This window comes from Quercus suber, unplaced genomic scaffold (assembly GCF_002906115.3).
Source record: "Quercus suber isolate HL8 unplaced genomic scaffold, Cork oak 2.0 scaffold_99, whole genome shotgun sequence".
NCBI lineage: Eukaryota > Viridiplantae > Streptophyta > Magnoliopsida > Fagales > Fagaceae > Quercus > Quercus suber.
Window position 1 is genome coordinate 292407 of NW_027069564.1, and position 22789 is coordinate 315195.

At 34.2% G+C, this 22789-nt stretch overlaps 2 protein-coding genes across 2 annotated transcripts; both read right to left on the bottom strand.

Annotated features, from left to right (window-relative positions):
- Positions 1 to 266: 266 nt before the first annotated feature.
- Positions 267 to 21581, bottom strand: LOC136068102 (cullin-1-like). The gene is made up of 12 exons (XM_065774800.1): positions 21412 to 21581; positions 20998 to 21104; positions 20726 to 20905; positions 6408 to 6507; positions 4370 to 4555; positions 3981 to 4028; positions 3693 to 3896; positions 3532 to 3609; positions 3245 to 3334; positions 3007 to 3126; positions 2826 to 2888; positions 267 to 287 (listed from the first exon to the last, which is right to left on the bottom strand). The coding sequence occupies exons 3-12, from the start codon at positions 20863 to 20865 to the stop codon at positions 267 to 269; spliced, it is 1050 nt and encodes a 349-aa protein (XP_065630872.1). The 5' UTR covers positions 20866 to 20905; positions 20998 to 21104; positions 21412 to 21581.
- On the bottom strand, positions 13820 to 16713 carry LOC112015976 (cullin-1). The gene is made up of 10 exons (XM_024048441.2): positions 16362 to 16713; positions 16205 to 16279; positions 15974 to 16123; positions 15837 to 15892; positions 15578 to 15698; positions 15256 to 15417; positions 15014 to 15157; positions 14673 to 14891; positions 14407 to 14574; positions 13820 to 14314 (listed from the first exon to the last, which is right to left on the bottom strand). The coding sequence occupies exons 1-10, from the start codon at positions 16467 to 16469 to the stop codon at positions 14213 to 14215; spliced, it is 1305 nt and encodes a 434-aa protein (XP_023904209.2). The 5' UTR covers positions 16470 to 16713; the 3' UTR covers positions 13820 to 14212.
- Positions 21582 to 22789: the final 1208 nt, after the last annotated feature.

The following is a 22789-nucleotide window of genomic DNA, read 5'->3' on the forward strand; positions in this document are numbered from 1 at the left end:
CAGTCCTATTTCTCTCCTTCGGTTGCTAGTGACAGTTCTCCTCCTTGTCTTCCTCTCCTACCACTTGTGTCTCCTATTGAATCTCCTCAGAAACCACTCCAGGTATATTGTCGTCGGCAGAAACCTCCAACAGAGACTTCTACCCCGCCTAGTGATCCGACTCCTGATCCTGCCTCTCTTCCAATTGCTTTATGCAAAGGTAAGCATTCTTGTACCTCTCACCCTATCTCTCAGTTTGTCTCTTATGGTCACTTGTCTTCATCTCTTCATGCCTTTACCACATCCTTGAATTCTACTGTTGTTCCTAAGTCTGTCCAGGAGGCCTTGTCCATCTCTAGTTGGAAATCTGCTATGGAGACAGAAATGTCTGCCTTGTCTGAAAATGCTTCTTGGTCTTTAGTTACTCGTCCTCCAGGAAAAACCACTGTTGGTTGTTGTTGGGTGTATACTGTGAAGTATTTGCTTGATGGTTCTATTGAGCGTTTGAAGGCTCGCTTGGTTGCCAAAGGTATACCCAGACATACAGGGTTGACTATGCCGAAACATTCTCACCTATTGCTAAAATTTCTTCTATCTGGATTTTGATCTCCTTGGCTGCTAATTTGGGTTGGCATTATTTTAGTTAGATGTTAAAAATGCCTTCTTGAATGGCGATTTGAAGGAAGAGGTATATATGGAGCAACCACCTGGGTTTGTTGCTCAGGGGGAGTCTAGAAAAGTGTGTAGGTTGCATATAGCCATCTATGGTCTTAAACAATCTCCCAGAGCATGGTTTGGTAAATTCAGTAAAGTAGTGTTAAAGTTTGGATTGTGAAGTTGCCACTCTGATCATTCTGTGTTTTCTCATACCTCTGATAGAGGAAAGATTTTGTTGATAGTATATGTTGATGATATTATAATAACTGGAGATGACAAGCAGGGTATTGATGATTTGAAAAGATACCTTCAAAACTCCTTTCGAACTAAGGATCTGGGTAAACTTCGTTATTTCTTGGGTATTGAGATAGCATGATCTAAAGAAGGCATCAATTTATCACAGAGGAAGTATGTGTTGAATATTTTGGAAGAAGCTGGCTTGTTAGGATCTAAACCAGTGGAGACTCCTATGGATCCTAATATCAAATTGTATGAAGATCAGGGGGAGCCATTATCTAATCCTGAGAGATATTATTGTTTGGTTGGTAAACTAAATTATCTCACAATTACTCGCCCAGATATATCATTTGCAGTTAGTGTTTTGAGCCAGTTTATAAAAGATCCTCGCCTTCCACATTGGGAGGTAGTTATTCGAATTGTGAGGTATCTTAAAGCACATCCAGGTCGTGGTCTTTTGTATAAAGCTAATGGTCACCTACGGGTAGAAGCCTACATTGATGCTAATTGGGCTAGATCATCATCAAATAGAAAATCCACTACTGGGTATTGCACTTTTCTGGGAGGAAATCTGATTACTTGGAGAAGTAAGAAACAAAATGCTGTTGTCAGGTCTAGTGCAGAGGTTGAGTATAGAGCCATGGCACACACATCATGTGAGCTTATGTGGATTAAGCATTTACTTGAGGAATTAAGATTCGTTATGAAGCTGCCTATGACTATGCATTGTGATAATCAAGCAACAATTTACATTGCCTCCAATCCTGTGTTCCATGAGCGAACCAAGTATATTGAAGTAGATTATCATATTACTCAAGAGAAAGTAGAAGATGGTGTAATTGCTACTCCATATGTTTCTACAAGAGTCTAGATTGCTAATATGTTTACTAAAGCCTTATGTAAGACTCATTTGGGTTTATTATGTAACAAGCTAGGATTGTATGATATATACTCTCCAGCTTGAGGGGGAGTGTTATGAGTAATAGGGGCAAAACAGTAATATCATGTACTTTATATATAAATAATATTTTGTGTTAAGGTTGACTTATCAAACCTAAAACACTTTCACAGTTAACAATATTATTCATTAAATTTTCTTAAATGATTAGTTTCGGGTCATTAAAAATGAGTAATTCAGAACCTAGAAATAATTTTAATTTTGAAAGATATACACCTAAGCCAATTCACCCATGGAGACTATGGTGACCATACACTTTATGGACTCATTCTTATAACAGCTGTATTCATAATGAACTTATAATGACTGTATAAATTAAAATTAATCTGTTTGCCTGTAATTATTTTTTTATATAACATTTTCTGTGTCTTCGTGCCTTACTCTTTTGATTCCAGTATTCCACTTTGTTGTAACATGTGATCTTTCCACGCCTACTTTTATACTGTTATAAGTTTTGTTTTTATATTTCTATATATTTCTATCACATCTCTGAAACATATTCAAATTTGCTAACTAGAACTCACCCTCAAAACCAATCTTCAAAACAAGGAACAAATTAGAATGTTGCTTATGGCCTCAGGCTACTGAAATTTCTGCCAGAGATCCCATTGGATACTTCAGACATTCTAATAGTTTACGAGCAATAGGGCAATAAAAGGGCCAAACAATCAAGTGCCACATAAATGACACATCCACACACACAACACAAATGTCTAGTAAACCAAATGTATCTAATCTTACATTTTGTACAGGGAAATGTAACATGTCTGAAATAATTCAAAGTGTTGCATGTTGTCACCAAGATTTTAGAATGGCTCCATGAATATAAGAACAATAAAACACTTATGTGAAGAAGGACGGATGCCACTTCAAGGGTATGAAAAGAAAGTATTTGCCTTTTCAATTCCTACTGTGGTATTAAGTGACGAAAAAGACCTTCTTGGAAAAGCATTGAAACAATAAATATGGAGGAAAAAGAAATCAAGGCACAGACCTTCTTGTTGCTTGCTGCATCTTCTGCTTGTTTGACTAAGGCTGTTACTTCAGCAGTGACATGCTGCATAACAGAACAGTGGAAAAAACAGCTTTAATGAGAGATAAGGAAGATGTGCCATGCATAAGATCCCTTTTTAATTGAAGAAAAATGGTTAAAGCATAAGCTAGAGGCTACTAACCTGCTTAAATATACTGGAAACAGGTTCTATGCCTTGAGGTATTTTAAAAAGAAGCCTGAACCTTTCTTTATTTTTTGATAAATAAAAAAGAAGCCCAGACATTCTTGATAAATCTTCCCCCTTAGACATCATTAAACACAAAAATAAATAAATAGAGTGATAAGAAAGCTGTAATAATTGCCCAATTTTCAAATAATCTCAGCAAAACTATTTCAAAAACTATATAATCACCAAGTACCTTATCGTCTCTAACCAATGCATGGCATTGAGAGTCATCTTTTTCAAGCAGTTGGGTCGCATATACAGACAAAAACTCATGTTGAACTTTCTACAAGGAAGAAAAAAGAAGTCATAATAACAAAGTAACAGCCAGATTTAGAGATTTAGTAACAAACCATTGAAAGGCATTGCAAGAATCAATATCACTAAAAATTTTAATCTTTCATCAACCTAATAAAACATCATTCACAGGACTACTACACCAGAAAAGCAAGATTACTTCTTTTATATATAAAAAGTACAAACCTCCAGTAGCTTTGCTTCACTACTAGAATGCAAATAAAGAGAAACCCCATCTTTCTCTAGTCTTAAGCACTTCTCAGCCTGGAATTCCGAACACATTAGGAATCATTCTATATCTATAAGAAATTACACTTTACCAAATAACAAGGGCATATAAAGTTTACTTTCAGCATGTAATCTGGACAAGAATCTTCTAAAATCCAGCTGGAAGCTTTCTGAGAATAGTAAGCAACAGTATCTTTAAGCATCGCTGCTTCAAAATCATTTTCATACTGATCCATTTGCCCCATTCCAATCTCGACAAATATATCTAAAACATTCCTCACTAAAGCTCGATCAATCTGCTCTCCTTCACGTTCTTTATCGATCTGATTGAAAAGAATTGTTTTCAGTAGACTTATTTCAGAGCCATGCAAGTGCAGTATAGAAAACAGGCAAAAGTACAAACATACCAGAGAAATTACAATATCCCTAACTTTTCCATTGAAGTCCTGGTAGACCTGAAATCAGAATTAAAATTTTTTTTGATAGGTAAATAATACTTCATTTCAAAAACTATGAAAAGGAACAATGAAAAATCCAAAGCACACAGGCAGCGTGCTAAGAACCAAAACAAAAAAACTAGGATGCATGGAAAGCACAGCTATCTAGCAAATCTAGTAACTCTGTATCATGATTTATATTTCTTATGAAGGAAATGAGCATCAAATTGGATGGAAGACTGTATAGTCTTGGTTTAGAATGTGAACTAATCCATTATCAAGAGGACAATAAAAATAAGAATGGCCTACACAACATGAATCAAGATGGTGCATCACATAGGGGTTTGGTCATGACATACCAGATCACGGAAGCAAGTAAGTCCAACTTCATTAAGGGGCAGAAGTGACCTCCGAGCAATAAAATATCGATCAAGATAATGGAAGAAACGAGAAAGCCATCTCACCATTACTTTGTGGTTTGCCCACCTTTTTACAAGCTCTCTCAACATAAATTCATCATGCTTCTCTTTTAAAGATGGCAATACCTGTACAGAAGAAGAAACCATTAGAAAATGATTGCAAGAGAACTAAAAATACATTTTTTTTGTGGTAAGTCACACATGCACCTAGTGGGTTTTGAACCCACAAACTCACCCTCCATCCCATTATTAGGGGAGAAGGAAGTGCCAATTGAGCCATAGCTCATTGGCAAGAGAATTATAAATACACACACACACACACATATATATATTTATAAACACACATGCACACACAGAATAAATTAGAGCTAAGATCCATGACATTGCTTTAGCTAGAAGTGAGGTACTGATCAAACAAATGCCCTTATCTTGGTAATTACTTTCCAGACAGTTTTCCTCACTCCTCATAGATAACAAAAATCTAAAGACCAAAGTGCCGATATGATAATACTAATCTCAGAACAAAACAAACAGTAGCCGTTAATACTTCTTTTCCAAAGAAAAGAATAAGAATGCTTTCTTCATCTTTTAAGATAATCGCAAACCATTGAGAACTTGAAAGGCAAAAAGCTTCTGAGAATGGTATAACAAGCAGTAACAATATTAAATTACAGTGGATGTGTATTTTCCTCCTTTTTTAAAATTTATTCTGACAACTATGCTTGTAATATTATTACCTTTTGCTGTTTCCTTAATCTCATTTTTGCATGAAAAACAAAGGGCAACAAAGCATGAACTCAAAATCTAATCAACATGCAGCAGAGGCCATCAAATGATCGACAAGTAAATGTGAAACCTGTTGAAAATTAACAAAATTGTTCTCCAGTCTGAGAACGAGGTAACTCAAAGAAATATAACAGCCACTTCAGAGATGGGAAGGATGCTCAATTGTCTTGATAGAGAGGCCAAATGTAGGGATCTTGTATCTGTGAGGGTGAATATAACACCTTAAGGAGTGTCTTTTTGATGGCTTGATCTGTTGGTAGTGACAAGGTGATAATATTTACTCTGATAAGTGTTAATATCTTATGTAATTATTCTAACAAATCTATCCTTAACATGTAAGCCTTCTATAACGCCACATCAAGCAACACTCTGACTAGCCTCCCTTCAAATGGAATTCTTTTTCATAATAATTTAGGTGTCATGTGTCGCAACAATCCAATGCTTGCCATTAGTGTGCCTTTACTCAACCATCAATACAACTAACATGGGAATCTTTTTGTAGCCAATGAGTTCTATCTCAAAAGGCATATCCTCCCCCGCAAAAAGAAAAGAGTGAAGTGTGAGGTTATGGATTCAAAAATCATTGGGTGCATGTGTGAAATTACCAATAGAAAAAGGGGAATCTCTCTTGCACTACTATGAGAGCTGCCAACACACAAGCATAGTTGCGTTAACTCATCACTTTAAAGTTTTTACTCAACAATGGGTAGGACAACATAGGAGTCTTCCTTGCTCTTATGCGGAGGCACCAACAACATGCACGATCACATCAAACACTTGTCTAGTCGAACCATTTTCTCATATGGCACATGTGGATTTTAGGTTTTTGAGAGTTGAATGCTAACACCCTAAGGAAGTTCTTTTTGACACCTTGATAGACCATGATAACACCCTAATTAATAATATTATATTAACTACTTACTTTGGTAATTACTACCTGATATGTTACTTGACCACTTAACCAAACACACCATTCATGCATGAGTATGCAACAACATTTGACTTGTGCAAAAATCAAGTCATTTGACATGCAATATGTAAGTTATATCACAATTAAACTTTTTTTTTTTTTTTTTTTTGATATGATAATCTACAGCAAGCAGTTTTATCACACATTTCATATTTCATGCTATGCCAACTTATTTAAGCTACTTCAAACAAAATGAACAAGAATACATGTCAAATTCCTCACCGTTGAAGTTATGTACTCTTGAAATGTTTCCCGGTACTTATTGTAGAGCAGTTGGGAATAATCATGAGGAGGCTTCTGTGTAGACATGTTATAAATGGTTCTATGCATATAACATCAAGCAAAAAAAATAATATCACAATCATTTCCATCAAACTCAAAATCTTCAAAACACACACAATTCATAAACACAAAGCTAATAAAGCAAAATGGCATAGAAATCAATACGTGTAGAGCATCATGTACTCCTCGCAGCTGAACTGCGGGTCGGGCAACCCTTCTAGAATGTTCTTCAGCTTTGTGATCCCCTTCTGCATAAGCTCCCATCCTTGTTTGAAGGGTATGGTCTCTCGCTCATGCATCATCATTCTGCTATAGCTTTAATTCCTTAACCCCCAAAATTAAATTTAAAAAAAAAAAAAAAAAAAAAAAAAAAAACCTGCAAACCAAAAAATTTTCACACAAAGAAAACCCCCAAATTGAATTTCCCAGATGCTTAAATTGATAGCTAAACAAAATTGCCTCTATCCTCAGTCCAAAAACCCCAATGCTCTGTTTTCTCAGCTGAGGAAAAGGAAGAGTGAACGTACAACTGAAAGAGCTGAAATTACAAATTGGTAAAATCTTTGTTAGAAAAACACCTTTCAATACAAAACCATAGCATAAAACGAATCAAAATGTTAATTTTTTGCAAAAATGGATGAAGATTACAGATGAAATTTCAAACATATATATATATTCTCTCTCTCTCTCTCTCTCTCTCTCTCTCTCTCTCTCTCTCGCTAAAAGAGTTGTAATCCAAAGAACATAAAAGCTGAATATGAGAAACCCATCAAAAGAAAAGCAACAATTAAAAAGCACAAGAATTCAACCAAATTTCAGTCCAAGTTTTCATGAAACTTTAGGAGTAAGTTCTGATGAAACTTAATGCGTAAGTTTTACATTTTAGCCAAAAATAAAAAAAACCAAAAAAAAGGTCTAATTTAGTTTCGTTTGTTTGATTCTCGTAGACTTTTGACCTGGAAGTCGTTATTTGAAGTCTGAGTGGTGGAAATAGCAAAGACTAGGAAAAAGAAAGTGTACATTGACTACTGTGTTGCTTTCTTATTGATCCTATATATATACTAGTAGTAGTAGTACGAGTACGCAATTATTTAGAGCACCCATTCGGCTTTTCCAAATGTAACTCTGCTTCTCACTACTTTTAAGCACTCTGTCTGGAGCAGTACTGGTCTCCTCTTCTCTCTCTCTCTCTCTCTCTCTCTCTCTGACAACGAAAGAGGAGAGGGTTCCTTCTCATTTAAATAAAATTCTTATCAACGGCTAAAGCACAAGTTTTTTTTTTTTTTTTTTTTTTCTGGTGTGCTAAACCACAAGTATTTAATCTGTTGTAATTAATAATTATCCCAAATATACATTTTTTTTTTGTTGCTGCAAAATTACAATTTGCACGCTTTAAGTTTGCTTAATATTCAATTTAGTTATTGGTTTCAAAGAAAAAATATTCAATCTAGTTATCTAACTTAATTTTATTTAATTCAGTCTTATCTATACTATTATTTAAGAGATTTCTCCTGTTTGAATTCCTCATTTTTTAGTTCAAAAATACTCTTACATCCTTATGTTTAAGTAAAGACAAAACTAAAGGACAATCCGGTAAAAATGTAACTCTAACTCCTACTAAAATATTGCCTAAAAAATAGGACCACTCTCCTGTTAATTATAAATTAGATTCTCAAAATAAAAATTATATATAAAAAATAAAAACACAAGATTTTTTTTTGCTGCGTGTGCGATGAGGCTTGTAACTTTTAATTTTAATCAATTTGGTCCTCTAAATTTTAACTTTATTTCATTCAGCATCTCATTAGTGTCCATTAAAGTTGCGTCAATAGTGCCTTTGAAAACAACCATTGTCTTTGAATTTTATAAACTAGTAAGTTACCCGTGCAATATATGGATAATTTTGTTATGTTTTATATAAAATGGTTTTGAAGAATGTTGTATATGTATTATAGCATAATTGTTATAGAACTTTATTAGTAATGAATTCATTATAAAAAGCAACAATTATGTAAAATTTATTTTTTCTAAAATTTATGTGAGTATTATTTTAAGTGTGATTTTTAGTGAGTTTTGAATTTGATGTCCAAATTAAGTTGTCAAAATTGGGATCCTACATAAGATCGTGAGAAGTAGGTAGGATCGTGAATTGTAAGATCAAATCATGGACCATAAGATCCTACATATTTTTTAAATTTAAAGCAAAAAACACATTGATAATGACTTTATATGTTGAACAATCACGTAAATTGTAAATTTATCCATAAAAAAATAAAGATTTGCATCACATGATGTAATTTGCATATCATACATCGCTATGTCTATACTAACGAAATAAATATATTTAAGTTTTGACCTAATGTATCTAAAAGTTCAATAAATGTTTAATTAGCAACCAAATACCAAAATATTTATCAACACATATAGAAATATTTTCCAAGTTCTAAGTTCTGAGTTTAAAATTCAAAATAAGTTATCAAATGGAAACTAGCAAACTAAAATATGAAATCCAAAAGTGAGATTAATATTAAGGTGAAGTAAACATTTAACTATTTCCATTCTAGAGTTCTTATAACTACTGTCTTAATCCTCATCACCCATTTCATCATCTATGTAGACATTGTATATTTGTATATTAGAGCTACAAAAGATATCAAGATACAACTTCACACTTAACTATTCAAGTTATACCACTCAGCAACAATTATAGAGCATGCAAAAAAAAAAAAAAATTAATTAATCAATATACAAATACAAGCATACTAATAAAATTATATATAAGAAATTTTTTTTAGTAATATTATAACACAAATTAGTATATTGATCAAACAAATTTAACAATATTATAACTTAAAATGTAGCAAAACCAATATAAATTCTTCATTTAGAAATGATGAAGCATTCATTCATTTTGATTACAAGTGAACTAGAAACTAGAAAACATTAATGTTTTGGTAGGATCAGTAGAATCAATAGGATCTCATACGATCCTACACGATCCTATATATATATATATACACACACGCACACTTTACTCTACGGATAAGTATAATAATAATAATAAAAACCGATCAACATTATGGAGATATTCCATAAAATAAAAAATGAAAAACATTATGGAGTTATTGTGGTAGAGTCCCTTAGATTTTTGCAACTAATAACTCATTTAATACAAATATTTTTACAAACTCATATATATATATATATATATAACTCTAAGCAATGTTATACTTGGTATAACTCTAAGCAATGTTACTACTCAATAACTTGGTGTTGAATTCATATTTTGAAAATTCAACCGTTGAATTACATTTTTTATATGTTCTTAACATACATATTAATTTTTATGCCTATATATATATATATATATTGTTTGCTAAATTACAATTTGTATACTCTTACTTTACTAAATTCAGTCTTCTAAATTTTAACATTATTTAATTCATCATAGAATCATGCCATTACTGCCTTTAAAAACAACTTAGTTTTGGTTTTCTTTTAATTTTATAAATTAACAAAAAAATCAATAAAATACTATTTCAATTTTTTAATAATTATTATTTAAAATTAGGAAAAAAAAAGATTAAAAAAAAAGATTAAATTCAAAATACAAACAAATAAACAAACTCATCAACAAAAATCGAGCATCTTGCATATTATTCATTTGAGATAAAATTGAGCAAACCTAATATCATAACCGAGAAAAATTGTATAACCTCATAACTTGAAAAATTGAATATCACTCAGGAAAACCCATAGCTATAATCAAGCAAACCCAAATTTGGCATAAACCTTCTAATAGGATCCGAATCTTTCTCTTTGTCGTAATGGAACTAACAAGGCAGAATATGCTCTAAAATAGATCGAATCGGTGCAACGCTGAGAAATCCCTAGGGCTTCGGCTACAGACATCAATTTCTCGCAAGATTTTAAGGCTATGATAGAGATCCTGAGGCTTTTGAGCACACTTTGAGAGAGGAACGTCTCAATCTTGGAGACATATTTGCATGGCAATTGCTAACACTTCTCTTGGTTTGTGTTATATTTTGGGTTGTACTTATAGTGTTTAATTATAATACTTTTATTTTCGTTATTTATGCTCATACCAAAAAAATTCTTCATGAAGGTGGCAATCCCACACTTTCATGGTTTAGAAAGACATAGGTACGATGACTAGTATATGTCAATATTGGAGAAGTGAACAAATAATTTCAATCAACACACACACTCATGATCTGTTTACAAGGAGATTAGGGGTTATTTTAAATCCCATAAAGTGAAATTAATCATAATAGTATTTGAATACACAGATTGATTTCTAAAAGCATGAGAGAATATGAAATTCATTTTACTGTTCTAAATCCAACACGTGTCCCAGGCCTTAAAAAAAAAAAAAAAAAAAAAAAGGCAAAAAGCATCTTATGACGCTGGCACAGTGACTTGGAATTTACATTAGGCAAATAAAATTATATAAGTACAGACTAATGCACAAAACAAGAGAGCAATAAAGATTTGCATATGAAGATGGAGTGATGGACAATCCATCTGATAGTCTGAAGATTGACAAATAAAAGGCAATGATGAGAAACATTAAAGATACACTTTTCATTTCCATTGGCAGACGGTCGCAGGGGGCGGGGTGGGGATAAACAATTAACAGACAAGCATAAACTAAGTCATGAGACTGGACATTACAATAAATTACAACACAAAGATACACGGATCCAACTAGTGCACTGGACCACTTTATGGAATCATTACAATTCTCCAACATGGGTGCTAATCTACAGTATTGTTCATTACTTGGCTTCCAAGGAAAAATGTACAAGCTTCTCCGCTACTGCTACTAAGCAATCACAAAGAGGCACTTACATGGTGGCATTTATGACATGCCTTTTCCCATTTTCTTTCCACCACGAACTGCCCTTTTTCTTTGTTATTTGCAGCAGTAATAGTCACAAATTCATTTGGTGATATTCAATAGGCCACCTCATGCCAAGTACCTAACAAATTAGGCTTATCCTTGTCTCTTTCCAAATAATCTCGTGTGATCAGATCTTCAATTCGCTCTTTTATTGCCTTAAATCGGCTGCAAATCACATTTCAAGCAACAACAGTGAGTAAGCTGATTGAAAGAAACAGGCATAAATCATAATGAAGATGGTGCAAAAAACCTTGAACATGCGACCCAACTGCTCACACACTCCATGACAGCTGCTGGTGGCCTAAAACTTTACGCTCTTCATGATGCGCACATCGAGGCATCAATGGATACCGTCTGTCCAACATCTTCAATTACTTTCTTCTTCTCATCCACAGGAGGGAGAGGAATCTGCACATCAAACCAAGCAATAGATTAAAATCCCAGAAAAATCAGTAAATTGAAAAGAAACTGGACAAGACATTCAGAAAATAGCTCAGTACCTTGATCCTCCTCATTTTGTCGTAAACTTTGAGTTGAACTCAAAGTAATCAGTTGGAGATATTGTTTTCGTGTTAGGCCCTTGTCAAAATCTTGTACTTCGCACATGACAAGGAGTGGAGAATCTATACAAGTATCATCGTCAAGTTTAATTCTCGTCATGATGTCTGAGTAACTAATCTATCTGAGGAATTGAAAAGCAACAGGGCGAAGCCTGCCACAAGAAGAAGAATTAACCCTCTATATTACAAGAAATAAAACCATTGAGTGGCACTCACATCCACATAAAAGCATTGTAGATAGAAATAAAATTTGTGAACATATCACCTGATAAGTGGTCACAATCAATTCCATAGTTTTGGGTTCAAATTTCCCACTGATATTACAAGTACCCAAAGAGTATATCCAGTAAGTTTTCTGTGCTTTGTTTTTGTTTGATAGAATTCCCGAAAACTTGACACACTTGACCTAAAGCAATGCAAAAGAAGAGAAGGATGTTAGCGACTTCCACAAAATAAATAAAATTGCAAATTTATATCATATCAACAAAAGAATTCCAAATTACCAACTCTGGTGGAAGGTTGAGGTCAAAAGACTTGTAACTTGGCCAAAGCCAGTAGTCAGAACAGTAACAGTCAAGTCAATCCCTGGATTTGCATGTGAATTATTACCAGATACTCCTCAAAGCTGGTCTGGTTTTCCCTGCCAATGTTAAGTCCGTAACTAAGAAGAAAAAAAAAGAAAAAATTAAATAGAAAATCTCCCACTAGAGTACTATTTTGGATATTGAATTGTGATGAAATTGTGGGATCCATCATTATAAGAAATGTACNTTTTTTTTTTTTTCCAATTTTCCTATAATTGTTTTTAATATCTATTTATTTTTAATATTTATATTTCTCCAACCTTTCTCTCTCCCTTACCATTTCATCTCCCCACTACTTCTTCAATCTTTCTCTCTTCCTTACTTTTTCATCTCCCCACTACCTTTTACATTAATATCATTCTTCCTCTTTCCTTTCATCTTCCTTTATTTTTGTCTCTTTTTATTCACACACTCTTACTATAAATTTGTCACTATCTTTTCTATTCTATGCATAGTTTTCCCTCACAAAAAAAATGGTTCTCTCTCTCTCTCTCTCTCTTTCTCTCTAAATTTTTTGGTGGATTTTTTTTTTTTTTTTTTTTTTTTTTTGCATCTCTACTTTAGGTTGATAATTTTTTATATTCTTTAAAACTCTATTTTGGGTTAATGCGATTTAGTTTTATTTTTTAAATTGTTGTTGTTGTTGTTGTTTTTTTTTTTTTTTTTTGTTAAATGTTATCCTATTGTGTTCTAAAGAATTAAATATAGCATATAAAAATATGATATTATTCTATTACATAGCATAATTTTGATAATTTGGTAATTATTCTGCTACATGTATGGTTTTTTATAGTGCTTAATTTAGATATTAAACTATAAGGCTTTACTAATTTTTGTCTTTTTTTCTAATCCTTTGTGGTGGACAAAGTACTCTTAATAGCTGTATTAGAATTACTTTATAATGTCATTCATTTAAAGAAAAGCAAAGGTTAACCAAACGAAAATAATCGGATAGGTGACAAATTTTAACTTTTGCAATTTTATTTTATTTTATAACAATGCATGTATAGAAATTTAATTCTTAGATTTTGCTAATAATTTTTATTTGATAATATGTTTTGGGTGGCCGAAATTATAATTTCTACAAAAAAAAAAAAAAAAAACCTTAATAGATTATCAAAAACAATATTTTATCCTAATATTGGTTCAATTAATCATTGTTAAGTTTTATCATTTTTTTTTTAAACGTTTTTTTGATGTTTTGGATTGTTCCTATTTTGCATTTATGATTGTTCCTATAATAAATAAAAAATATAATTACGAAATACATTACTCATTATTAGATTAGTTTAAATTGTAAATTTTTTTTTTAATAAAACTACCATAAAAATAATTATCACGCGCAACGCGCGGGTTTGCGGCTAGTTATAATAAATTACAACACAAAGATACAACTCGGATCCAACTAGTGCACTGTACCACTTTATGGAATCGATTACAACTTCTCCAACATGGGTGCTCAATCTACAGTAATTGTCCATTACTTGGCTTCCAAGGAAAGATGTACAAGCGTTCTCTGCGTACTGCTACTAAGCAATCACAAAGAGGCACTCACATGGTGGCATTTATGGACATGCCTTTGCCCATTTTCTTTCCACCACGAACTCAGCCTATTTTCTTTGTTATTTGCAGCAGTAATAGTCACAAATTCATTTGGTGATATTCAATTAGGCCACCTCATGCCACGTACCTCAACAAATTAGGCTTATCCTTGTCTCTTTCCAAATAATCTCGTGTGATCAGATCTTCAATTCGCTTCTTTATTGCCTTTAAATCGGGCTGCAAAATCACATTTCAAGCAACAACAGTGAGTTATAGCTGATTGAAAGAAACAGGTCATAAATCATAAATGAAGATGGTGACATAAAAACCTTGAACATGCGACCCAACTGCTCAACACACTCCATGACCAGCTGCTGGTGGCCTAAAACTTTACGGCTCTTCATGATGCGCACCATCGAGGCATCAATGTTATACCGTCTGTCCAAAACAACATCTTCAATTACTTTCTTCTTCTCATCCACAGGAGGGAGAGGAATCTGCACATCAAACCAAGCAATAGATTAAACATCCCAAGCAAAAATCAGTAAATTGAAAGGGTAAACTGGGACAAGACATTCAGAAGATAGCTCAGTACCTTGATCCTCCTCATTTTGTCAGTAAACTTTGAGTTGAACTCAAAGTAATCAGTAGGAGATATTGTTTTCGTGTTAGGCACCTTGGTCAGAATCTTGTACTTCGCACATGACAAGGAGTGGAGAATTCTAACAATGTAATCATCGGTCAAGTTTAATTCTGTCATGATGTCTGAGTAACTTAATCTATCTGAGGAATTGAAAAGCAACAGGGCCGAAGCCTGCCCCACAAGAAGAAGAATTAACCCTCTATATTAGCAAGAAATAAATCCATTTGAAAGTGGCACTCATAACCACATAAAAGCATTCACAGAATAGAAATAAAACTTTGTGAACATATCACCTGATAAGTGGTCACAATCAGTTCCATAGTTTTGGGTTCAAATTTCCCACTGATATTACAAGTACCCAAAGAGTATATCCACGTAAGTTTTCTGTGCTTTGTTTTTGTTTGATAGAATTCCCGGAAAACTTTGACACACTTGACCTAAAGCAATAGCAATAGAAGAGAAGGATGTTAGCGACTTCCACAAAATAATTAACATTGCAAATTTATATCATATCAACAAAAGAATTCCAAATTACCAACTCTGGTGGAAGGTTGAGGTCAAAAGACTTGTAACTTGGCCAAAAGCCAGTAGTCAGAACAGTAACAGTCAAGTCAATCCCTGGATTTGCATGTGAATTATTAACAAGATACTCCTCAAAGCTGGTCTGGTTTTCCCTAGCCAATGTTAAGTCCGTAATCTAGAAGAAAAAAAAAAGAAAAAATTAAATAGAAAAAGTCTCCACTAGAGTACTATTTTGGATATTGAATTGTGATGAAATATTGGGATCCATCATTATAAGAAATGTACTTCATTAACTGTTAAAATTTTAGTCCTTTAAAGATTATAAGTTAACAGACCATTCCCTCCATTTTTGAGGTGAACTGACCACCACATTGATGCTTAAGCTTCATCAAAATACTCCTCTCATGGTCATCATTCGCACTCATGTCAAGAAGAAGCCGTCGAGCAAGCTTCTTCCTGCAAGAAATTATGCAACATTAATGAATCATCTACAACTTCTTGTTTTTAAAGTAAAATAAAGCAATAATCAATGCGGTTTGAATTTTCAAAAGAACTGACTGAAGACAACCGATATATGAAAATAAGACTATTTACCTATAGAATTCAGAGAACAGGTCTTTATCGCTGATATAAGCAAGCAACTTTACTACCTGCAGGTTGATTAGAAATTATTAAGTTCTAAGATATCTGTTAGAAGCTAAATAGAATAACTCATCAGGAGTGGAGGAGACCTTTTCAAGTGTTTCTTCAATGGCTTCATCACTTAGTTTCTCAGTTCCACATTTCTTAAGAATGTTATCACAAAAAGTGGCAAGTAGTTCTGCACTTGAGCTTCCAGCAACACCCTTGTTGCAGAAGACCTCAAAAGCCTCCTCAAACGCCTAAAATGAACACTGAATATTTAGATGTAGAAGAACATGTGTGTTATCATGAAAACCCTGAGGGCATTTTCTAACACAAACCTTATGAAAAGTGTGATAATCATTCACATATGCTAGGTATTTGTCATGCAGCTCAATCACTTTTCCGACAAAAACCTGAAGAGCACACAATCTGTATCAGTTTCCAATAATTAAACATTCCAGACAAATTCTACAAGTGCAATCTTCATACAAGTACCTGTTCCCACAAATCAACCACATCCTTCTTCTCCGCATGTGAAAATAAGATAAGAAAAAACAATAGTGAGCAGTACAAGAAAAATGAACTGATCAAATACTGGCACATGTAAAAAGATCAATTAAAAAAGAAAAAGAAAAAGATAGTAGTACGCAATGGTCTGGAATAAGTCACTGATCTTAACATTCTGATCATCTTCCTTGCATCAGACTATACTAAGTCACTAATGCTAATATTATTTATCACTAATCATAAGATGATATGTAATGTGAAGGTATTTAAGATGTGGCTCAAATTGTAAGCTTATTGGAACTCACCTTTTAGATTGCAAGTGAACTTACAAAGTGTGATTTTCTGTTGGATTAAAAAAAATTGAAGGATTTTCTCACTTATTCTCAAAAAAAAAAAAAAACAAAAAAAAAAGTAGGTTGAAAATTTCAGTAATAATTGGTCAAAGCATCTTTACATTTATCAATCCAATTGGGTTGTTATTTATTTGTTATGAGTAATAGGGGCAAAACAGTAATATCATGTACTTTATATATAAATAACATTTTATGTGTTAGGGTTGACTTATCAAACCCTAAAACACTTTCACAATTAACAATATGGTATCAGAGCCACCAACCTGCCGCTGCTGTTAACCCTTCGACCACCACCCATCGATAGTTTTGTCGCCGGCAACCATAACCTTACTCGCCAACTCCGACGACCCTAATAGAGACCTCCGACGATCTCAATTTAGTGGCTGAAGGAGTTGTCCAACGCCGGTGACCCTCTCTCCAGTCTCACGACACCAAATCGATGTCGCCTGACCGCAAGAGAGGCAGGGTTTTACTCGCCCTCCTCCGGCGACCTAGCCTAGCTTACTCGCCGGTCCTCGTGCCACCGCTCCTGCACCCTAGTGTGGCTGCCAGAGTTTTTCAATTGAGGGTTTCAACCATGGTCTGATTTTCTTCTCTTCTTCAATACGTTCTCTGATTATCTGTTCAGGCAGCCTTAGGTTGATGTTTAGTGGTGGGTTGGGCATTTCTTTTTGGTGTTGGTATGGATTTATTGCTGCCTTGTTTTTGGAATAGTTTGGTGTTGATTCTTTGATAGATGAGTTGTTGTTGGCGTGGCTAATTGGTTGAAGTACATCGGTTGTTGGTTGGAGTTTGTTTTAATTCAGTTCAACATATTTCTTTAGTGTTAGTTTGTTCTTCAGATTGCTATTATGAAGTCCAAAGACAGTGCTCAGCCCCCTAATTATTTCTTATCTCCTGATATGTTATCAATTATCTCCCTTCGTCTAAATGGTAGTAATTATGCTTAGTGGGCATAGGCAGTTAAAGTCTTTCTTCTTGGTAGAAAGAAGTTTGATTACGTGATTAAGGAACCTCCTGTACCTACAGACTCTAAATTTGCTGATTGGAGAGATGAAGATGCACAAATTAGGAGTTGTTTGTGGAATAGCATGGAGTCTAAGATCAGTTGTAGTTTGGTTTTCTTACCAATTGCTAAACTTGTTTGGGAACAAGCCAAGGAACTTTACTCTGGTGTTAACAATTTGAAGCGGATTTATGATCTTCATCAAATTATTTCTCCTTGAGTTTGAGTGATATGTCTTTGGAAGACTATTATAACAAGTTTAAGGGTGTATGTGAAGAACTCAATATTTATCAGCCTATCTCCTCTGATGTTAAAATTATGATGAAACAACAAGATTCTATGCATGTTGCTCGCTTCCTCTCTGGATTGCCTAAAAGTTTGAATCTAGTAAAATCACAAATTTTAGCTAGTCCAGACCTCCCTTCATTGAGTGAAATTTTTGGTAGACTTCGACAGGCCACATTATCTGATTCAAGTATTGACCCTTTCTCTTCCTCCAATACTGATGCATTACCTTCTGGTGATAAATCTGCCTTTACCACTTATATGGGGAGTAATAGAGGTGGTTGTGGAGGTCAAGGTCGTGGGGGCCGAGGCCGTGGAGGTCGTGACCAAGGGGGCCACGGTAGTGAACAAGGGGGTCGTGGTAAAGGACATGGTCTTCGTAAGTGCACTTATTGTCATGGTGAGAATCGTACAGTAGACTTTTGTTGGGAGTTGTATGGTAAACCCTCAGCTCACCAAGCTAGTTTTCAAGTTCAAGAATCGCCTTCATAGTCACTTCCACCAACATCCAGAGTAGTCTCTATTCCTGAGGAAGAGTACAATTGTCTCTTGTCTCTGCATTCCAACTTTGTTGGGTCTGATTCTACTGCTACTTTGGCTCAACAAGGTACTTCTGCTGCTTGTCTTGCCACTCAGGACCCTTGGGTCATTGACTTAGGTGCTACTGATCATATGATAGGTACCTTAGGTTTACTCTCTGACCTTGAGCAATCTAGTAGTCTTCCCAATGTTACATTGGCAAATGGCTCAGCCACTACAATTTCTGGTTTGGGCACTGGCAATCTCAGTCCTAATCTTTCTCTCTCTTCTATCTTATATATTCTTGATTTTTCTTTTAACCTTTTGTCAATTAGTAAGCTTACTAAAATTTTAAATTGTGTTGCCATTTTTTTATCCACTCATTGTATCTTTCAGGATCTCAAGACGGGGAAGATTATTGGTGGAGGGCATGAAGCCAGTGGAGTTTATTACTTGGATCAATGTGGTTCTTCCCATTTAGTGGCTTCTCATTTGTCTATCTCACCTCTTCAGCATCATTGTCGCCTTGGTCATCCATCTCTCAAGAATTTGAAGTTCTTAGTTCCATCGTGTCGTCAAATTGAGTCTTTACAATGTGAAACATGTTAATTGGGTAAACACCATAGGGTGCCTTTTGCCTCTAGGCATGAGGGTCGTGTTAGTAGTCCTTTTCATTTAGTTCATTCTGATATTTGGGGTCCAATAAACACTCCCTCATTGTTGGGATTTAGATATTTTGTCATTTTTGTTAATGATTATTCTGGAGTCACCTATCTTTATCTTATGAAAGAACGGTCTGAATTGTACTCGATTTTCAAATCATTTTATATGGAAATAAAGACTCAGTTTAATGCTTCACTTCGTATTTTTCGGTTTGATAATGCTCATGAATATTTTCATACATCTTTGTCTCAATTTTTTGATGATCATGGTATAATTCACCAATCTTCATGCCCCCATGCTCCACAACAAAATGGTGTTGTTGAACGCAAAATGCGTCATTTGTTAGAGGTCACTCGTGCCTTAAAGTTTCATATGCGTGTTCCCAAATCATATTGGAGTGATGCTGTTCTCACTGCCTGTCACCTAATTAATCGTATGCCTTCCACTGTTCTAGGTGGTTAGATCCCTTATACTGTGCTCTCTCCTGATGCACCTTTATTTCATCTACCTTCTAAGATCTTTGGTTGTGTGTGTTATGTTCATATCTTAGGTCCAAGGAGTGACAAACTTGATCCTAGATCCATCAAATGTGTTTTTCTTGGGTATTCTCGTACTCAAAAAGGATACCGATGTTACTCACCTACTCTTCAGCGTCGTTTCATTAGTGCTGATGTCACATTTGATGAATCTCAGTCCTATTTCTCTCCTTCGGTTGCTAGTGACAGTTCTCCTCCTTGTCTTCCTCTCCTACCACTTGTGTCTCCTATTGAATCTCCTCAGAAACCACTCCAGGTATATTGTCGTCGGCAGAAACCTCCAACAGAGACTTCTACCCCGCCTAGTGATCCGACTCCTGATCCTGCCTCTCTTCCAATTGCTTTATGCAAAGGTAAGCATTCTTGTACCTCTCACCCTATCTCTCAGTTTGTCTCTTATGGTCACTTGTCTTCATCTCTTCATGCCTTTACCACATCCTTGAATTCTACTGTTGTTCCTAAGTCTGTCCAGGAGGCCTTGTCCATCTCTAGTTGGAAATCTGCTATGGAGACAGAAATGTCTGCCTTGTCTGAAAATGCTTCTTGGTCTTTAGTTACTCGTCCTCCAGGAAAAACCACTGTTGGTTGTTGTTGGGTGTATACTGTGAAGTATTTGCTTGATGGTTCTATTGAGCGTTTGAAGGCTCGCTTGGTTGCCAAAGGTATACCCAGACATACAGGGTTGACTATGCCGAAACATTCTCACCTATTGCTAAAATTTCTTCTATCTGGATTTTGATCTCCTTGGCTGCTAATTTGGGTTGGCATTATTTTAGTTAGATGTTAAAAATGCCTTCTTGAATGGCGATTTGAAGGAAGAGGTATATATGGAGCAACCACCTGGGTTTGTTGCTCAGGAAAAAAAAAAAAAAAAAAAGCCAAAACAAACAATATCACAATCATTTTCATCAAACTCAAAACTTTGAAACACATACAAGTAACAAAAAATAAATGAAGCAACTAAAAGCAAAATGGCATGGAAATCAATACGTGTAGAGCATCATGTAGTCCTCCGAGCTGAACTGCGGCTCGGGCAATCCTTCTAGAATGTTCTTCAGCTTTGTGATCCCCTTCTGCATAAATTCCCATCCTTGTTCCAAGTCTATGGTCTTTCGCTCACTCATCGTCATACCGCTATAACCCTAATTCGTTAATCCCCAAAGCCAAAACCTGCAAAACAAAACACCGAATCTCAAAACCCGGCCACACTCACATTACATCCTATCCTAGTACCAAAATCATTACAAATTTTCACACAATACCTATTGAACAACAAAGAAAACCCCCAAATTGAAATTCCAAGATGCATAAACTGAAAGCTTAACGAAATTTTCCCTATCCTCAGTCCAAAAACCCTAATGCTCTGTTTCTGCAGCATGAAAGTGCAACTAAAAAGCTCAAATTACAAATCACAAAGTTACCGAAGCTCGGTGGAGCTGTTGTACGATCCCAATTTTTTCATTTCGTTTCTAATTTTAGACTTTCTAGGGAACCAAACCGAGCTTAAGATTCCAAAACCAACCAAATCAAACTTCCAAAAAGTTATCCCCAAAACAAAAGCAATCACTCTAATCGGAGCTCGAAAAGCAAAGATTTAGAATTATCAAACACTGAAAATTAAACCTACAAGAAAAGTCAGAGATCGAGATTTTATTTAAAAAATCAGAGAGAGAGACCTGATTTGGAATGGCGAAGAAACCCTAACGAAGAGAGAGAAAACGGTAGGGACGGAGGAGAAGGAGGAGGAGACGAGCTCCGACAGAGCATTGATGAGGAAAAGGAGAAATTTTTTGCTAAAAAAGACCTTTGTTTGAGACACAAAAACAAATGTGGCTCCACCAATCAGTTCTATAATGCAATATTTTCTTTTCTCACCAAAAAAAAAAAAATTAAAATTAAAATAGAAATAGTTTAGAGTGATGAGTAATTAAGGGCACTTCTACTCGTTTAAATAATAATTTTTAATTTTTTTAAAAATATGTATATATAAGAAAGTATGTAAAAATATATATAATGTTATTTAAAAATTAAAAATATATATTTAAATAAATTTACCAAAAAGCCCTAACTTATTTTGCAATCAAAATCATCCACTTTTTGTTAATGGGTGAAATACTTTCATTTTTCCTCATTTATTTTTTTAGATATACACTTTCAATGTTAATTGATTTTTTTAAGACATACTCGCGTAAGTTGTAAAAACATCTCCTAAGATTTCAATTCTTCCTAATAAATTACTAAGGTTATATAAGATTTCAAAAACCAAAAGCTTTCTTTTTTTTTTTTTTTTTTTTAGGTATAGAAAAGGATCTCAAAGATAATAAGTCTTTTCTTTCATAAGGAACAAAAGATTTTTTTTGAAAAAAATTATATCTATATAAATTATATGTGAAACCGAAATATTTACCTTTTAAATTCAATTAATGAATAGAACAAAAGAGAGGATAGTATACAAAAGGTTATATGAAGTTATATAAGCCCCTCGTTTGTTCTATTCATACCTATTTATTATTATTACCAAAAAAATATGTCTACTTTCTAGGTGAAATGTCAGTAAAAAAAAAAATTTTAAAATCATGGGCAGGAAGGTTATAGTAACAAAAGCTGTTGAAGTTTTTATTTTATACATTTAAAGAATCCGTTTTGTTATCCTATAAGTCGAAGAAGTGATGAAGTTGCATGAAAACATCACAAGGTTTAATTCGTGCAAAGTACAGGGACATATGCATGGGTTGTATACGAAGACATGGAAAGAGATGTTTTTATGTCAACAGCAAAAGTCCAAGCTCATGAATGTTTTGATCATATAGGGGTAGAATAAAAAAATAACAGGGATTTCTTGCAAAGAATTTTGTTAATGTGTACCCTTAGAGCACATAATAATTTTCATTTATGAAAAAAAATTTCTCGGAAGTTGAAAAAAATATTGATAACTTTTTCAATTTCTAAAAAAATATTTTCAAAAGTGAATGACTCATTAACCGGATCCTTCTTAATATTACAAATTAATCTATTTCCTTTTTCTTTTTTTAATCCAGACTTCTACTATTTCAA

Excerpts from the sequence above, each read along its gene's own strand:
- LOC112015976 (XM_024048441.2), bottom strand. The coding sequence starts at position 16,469 with ATGTGCCAGTATTTGATCAGTTCATTTTTCTTGTACTGCTCACTATTG. Across the intron at positions 16,280-16,361 it reads TGGTTGATTTGTGGGAACAG|GTTTTTGTCGGAAAAGTGAT; the intron begins GTACTTGTATGA and ends TGTGCTCTTCAG. Across the intron at positions 15,699-15,836 it reads CTGTTCTCTGAATTCTATAG|GAAGAAGCTTGCTCGACGGC; the intron begins GTAAATAGTCTT and ends AATTTCTTGCAG.
- LOC136068102 (XM_065774800.1), bottom strand. The coding sequence starts at position 20,865 with ATGACGATGAGTGAGCGAAAGACCATAGACTTGGAACAAGGATGGGAA. Across the intron at positions 3,335-3,531 it reads GTGAAGCAAAGCTACTGGAG|AAAGTTCAACATGAGTTTTT; the intron begins GTTTGTACTTTT and ends TCTTCCTTGTAG. Across the intron at positions 3,127-3,244 it reads CATTGGTTAGAGACGATAAG|GGGGAAGATTTATCAAGAAT; the intron begins GTACTTGGTGAT and ends ATGATGTCTAAG.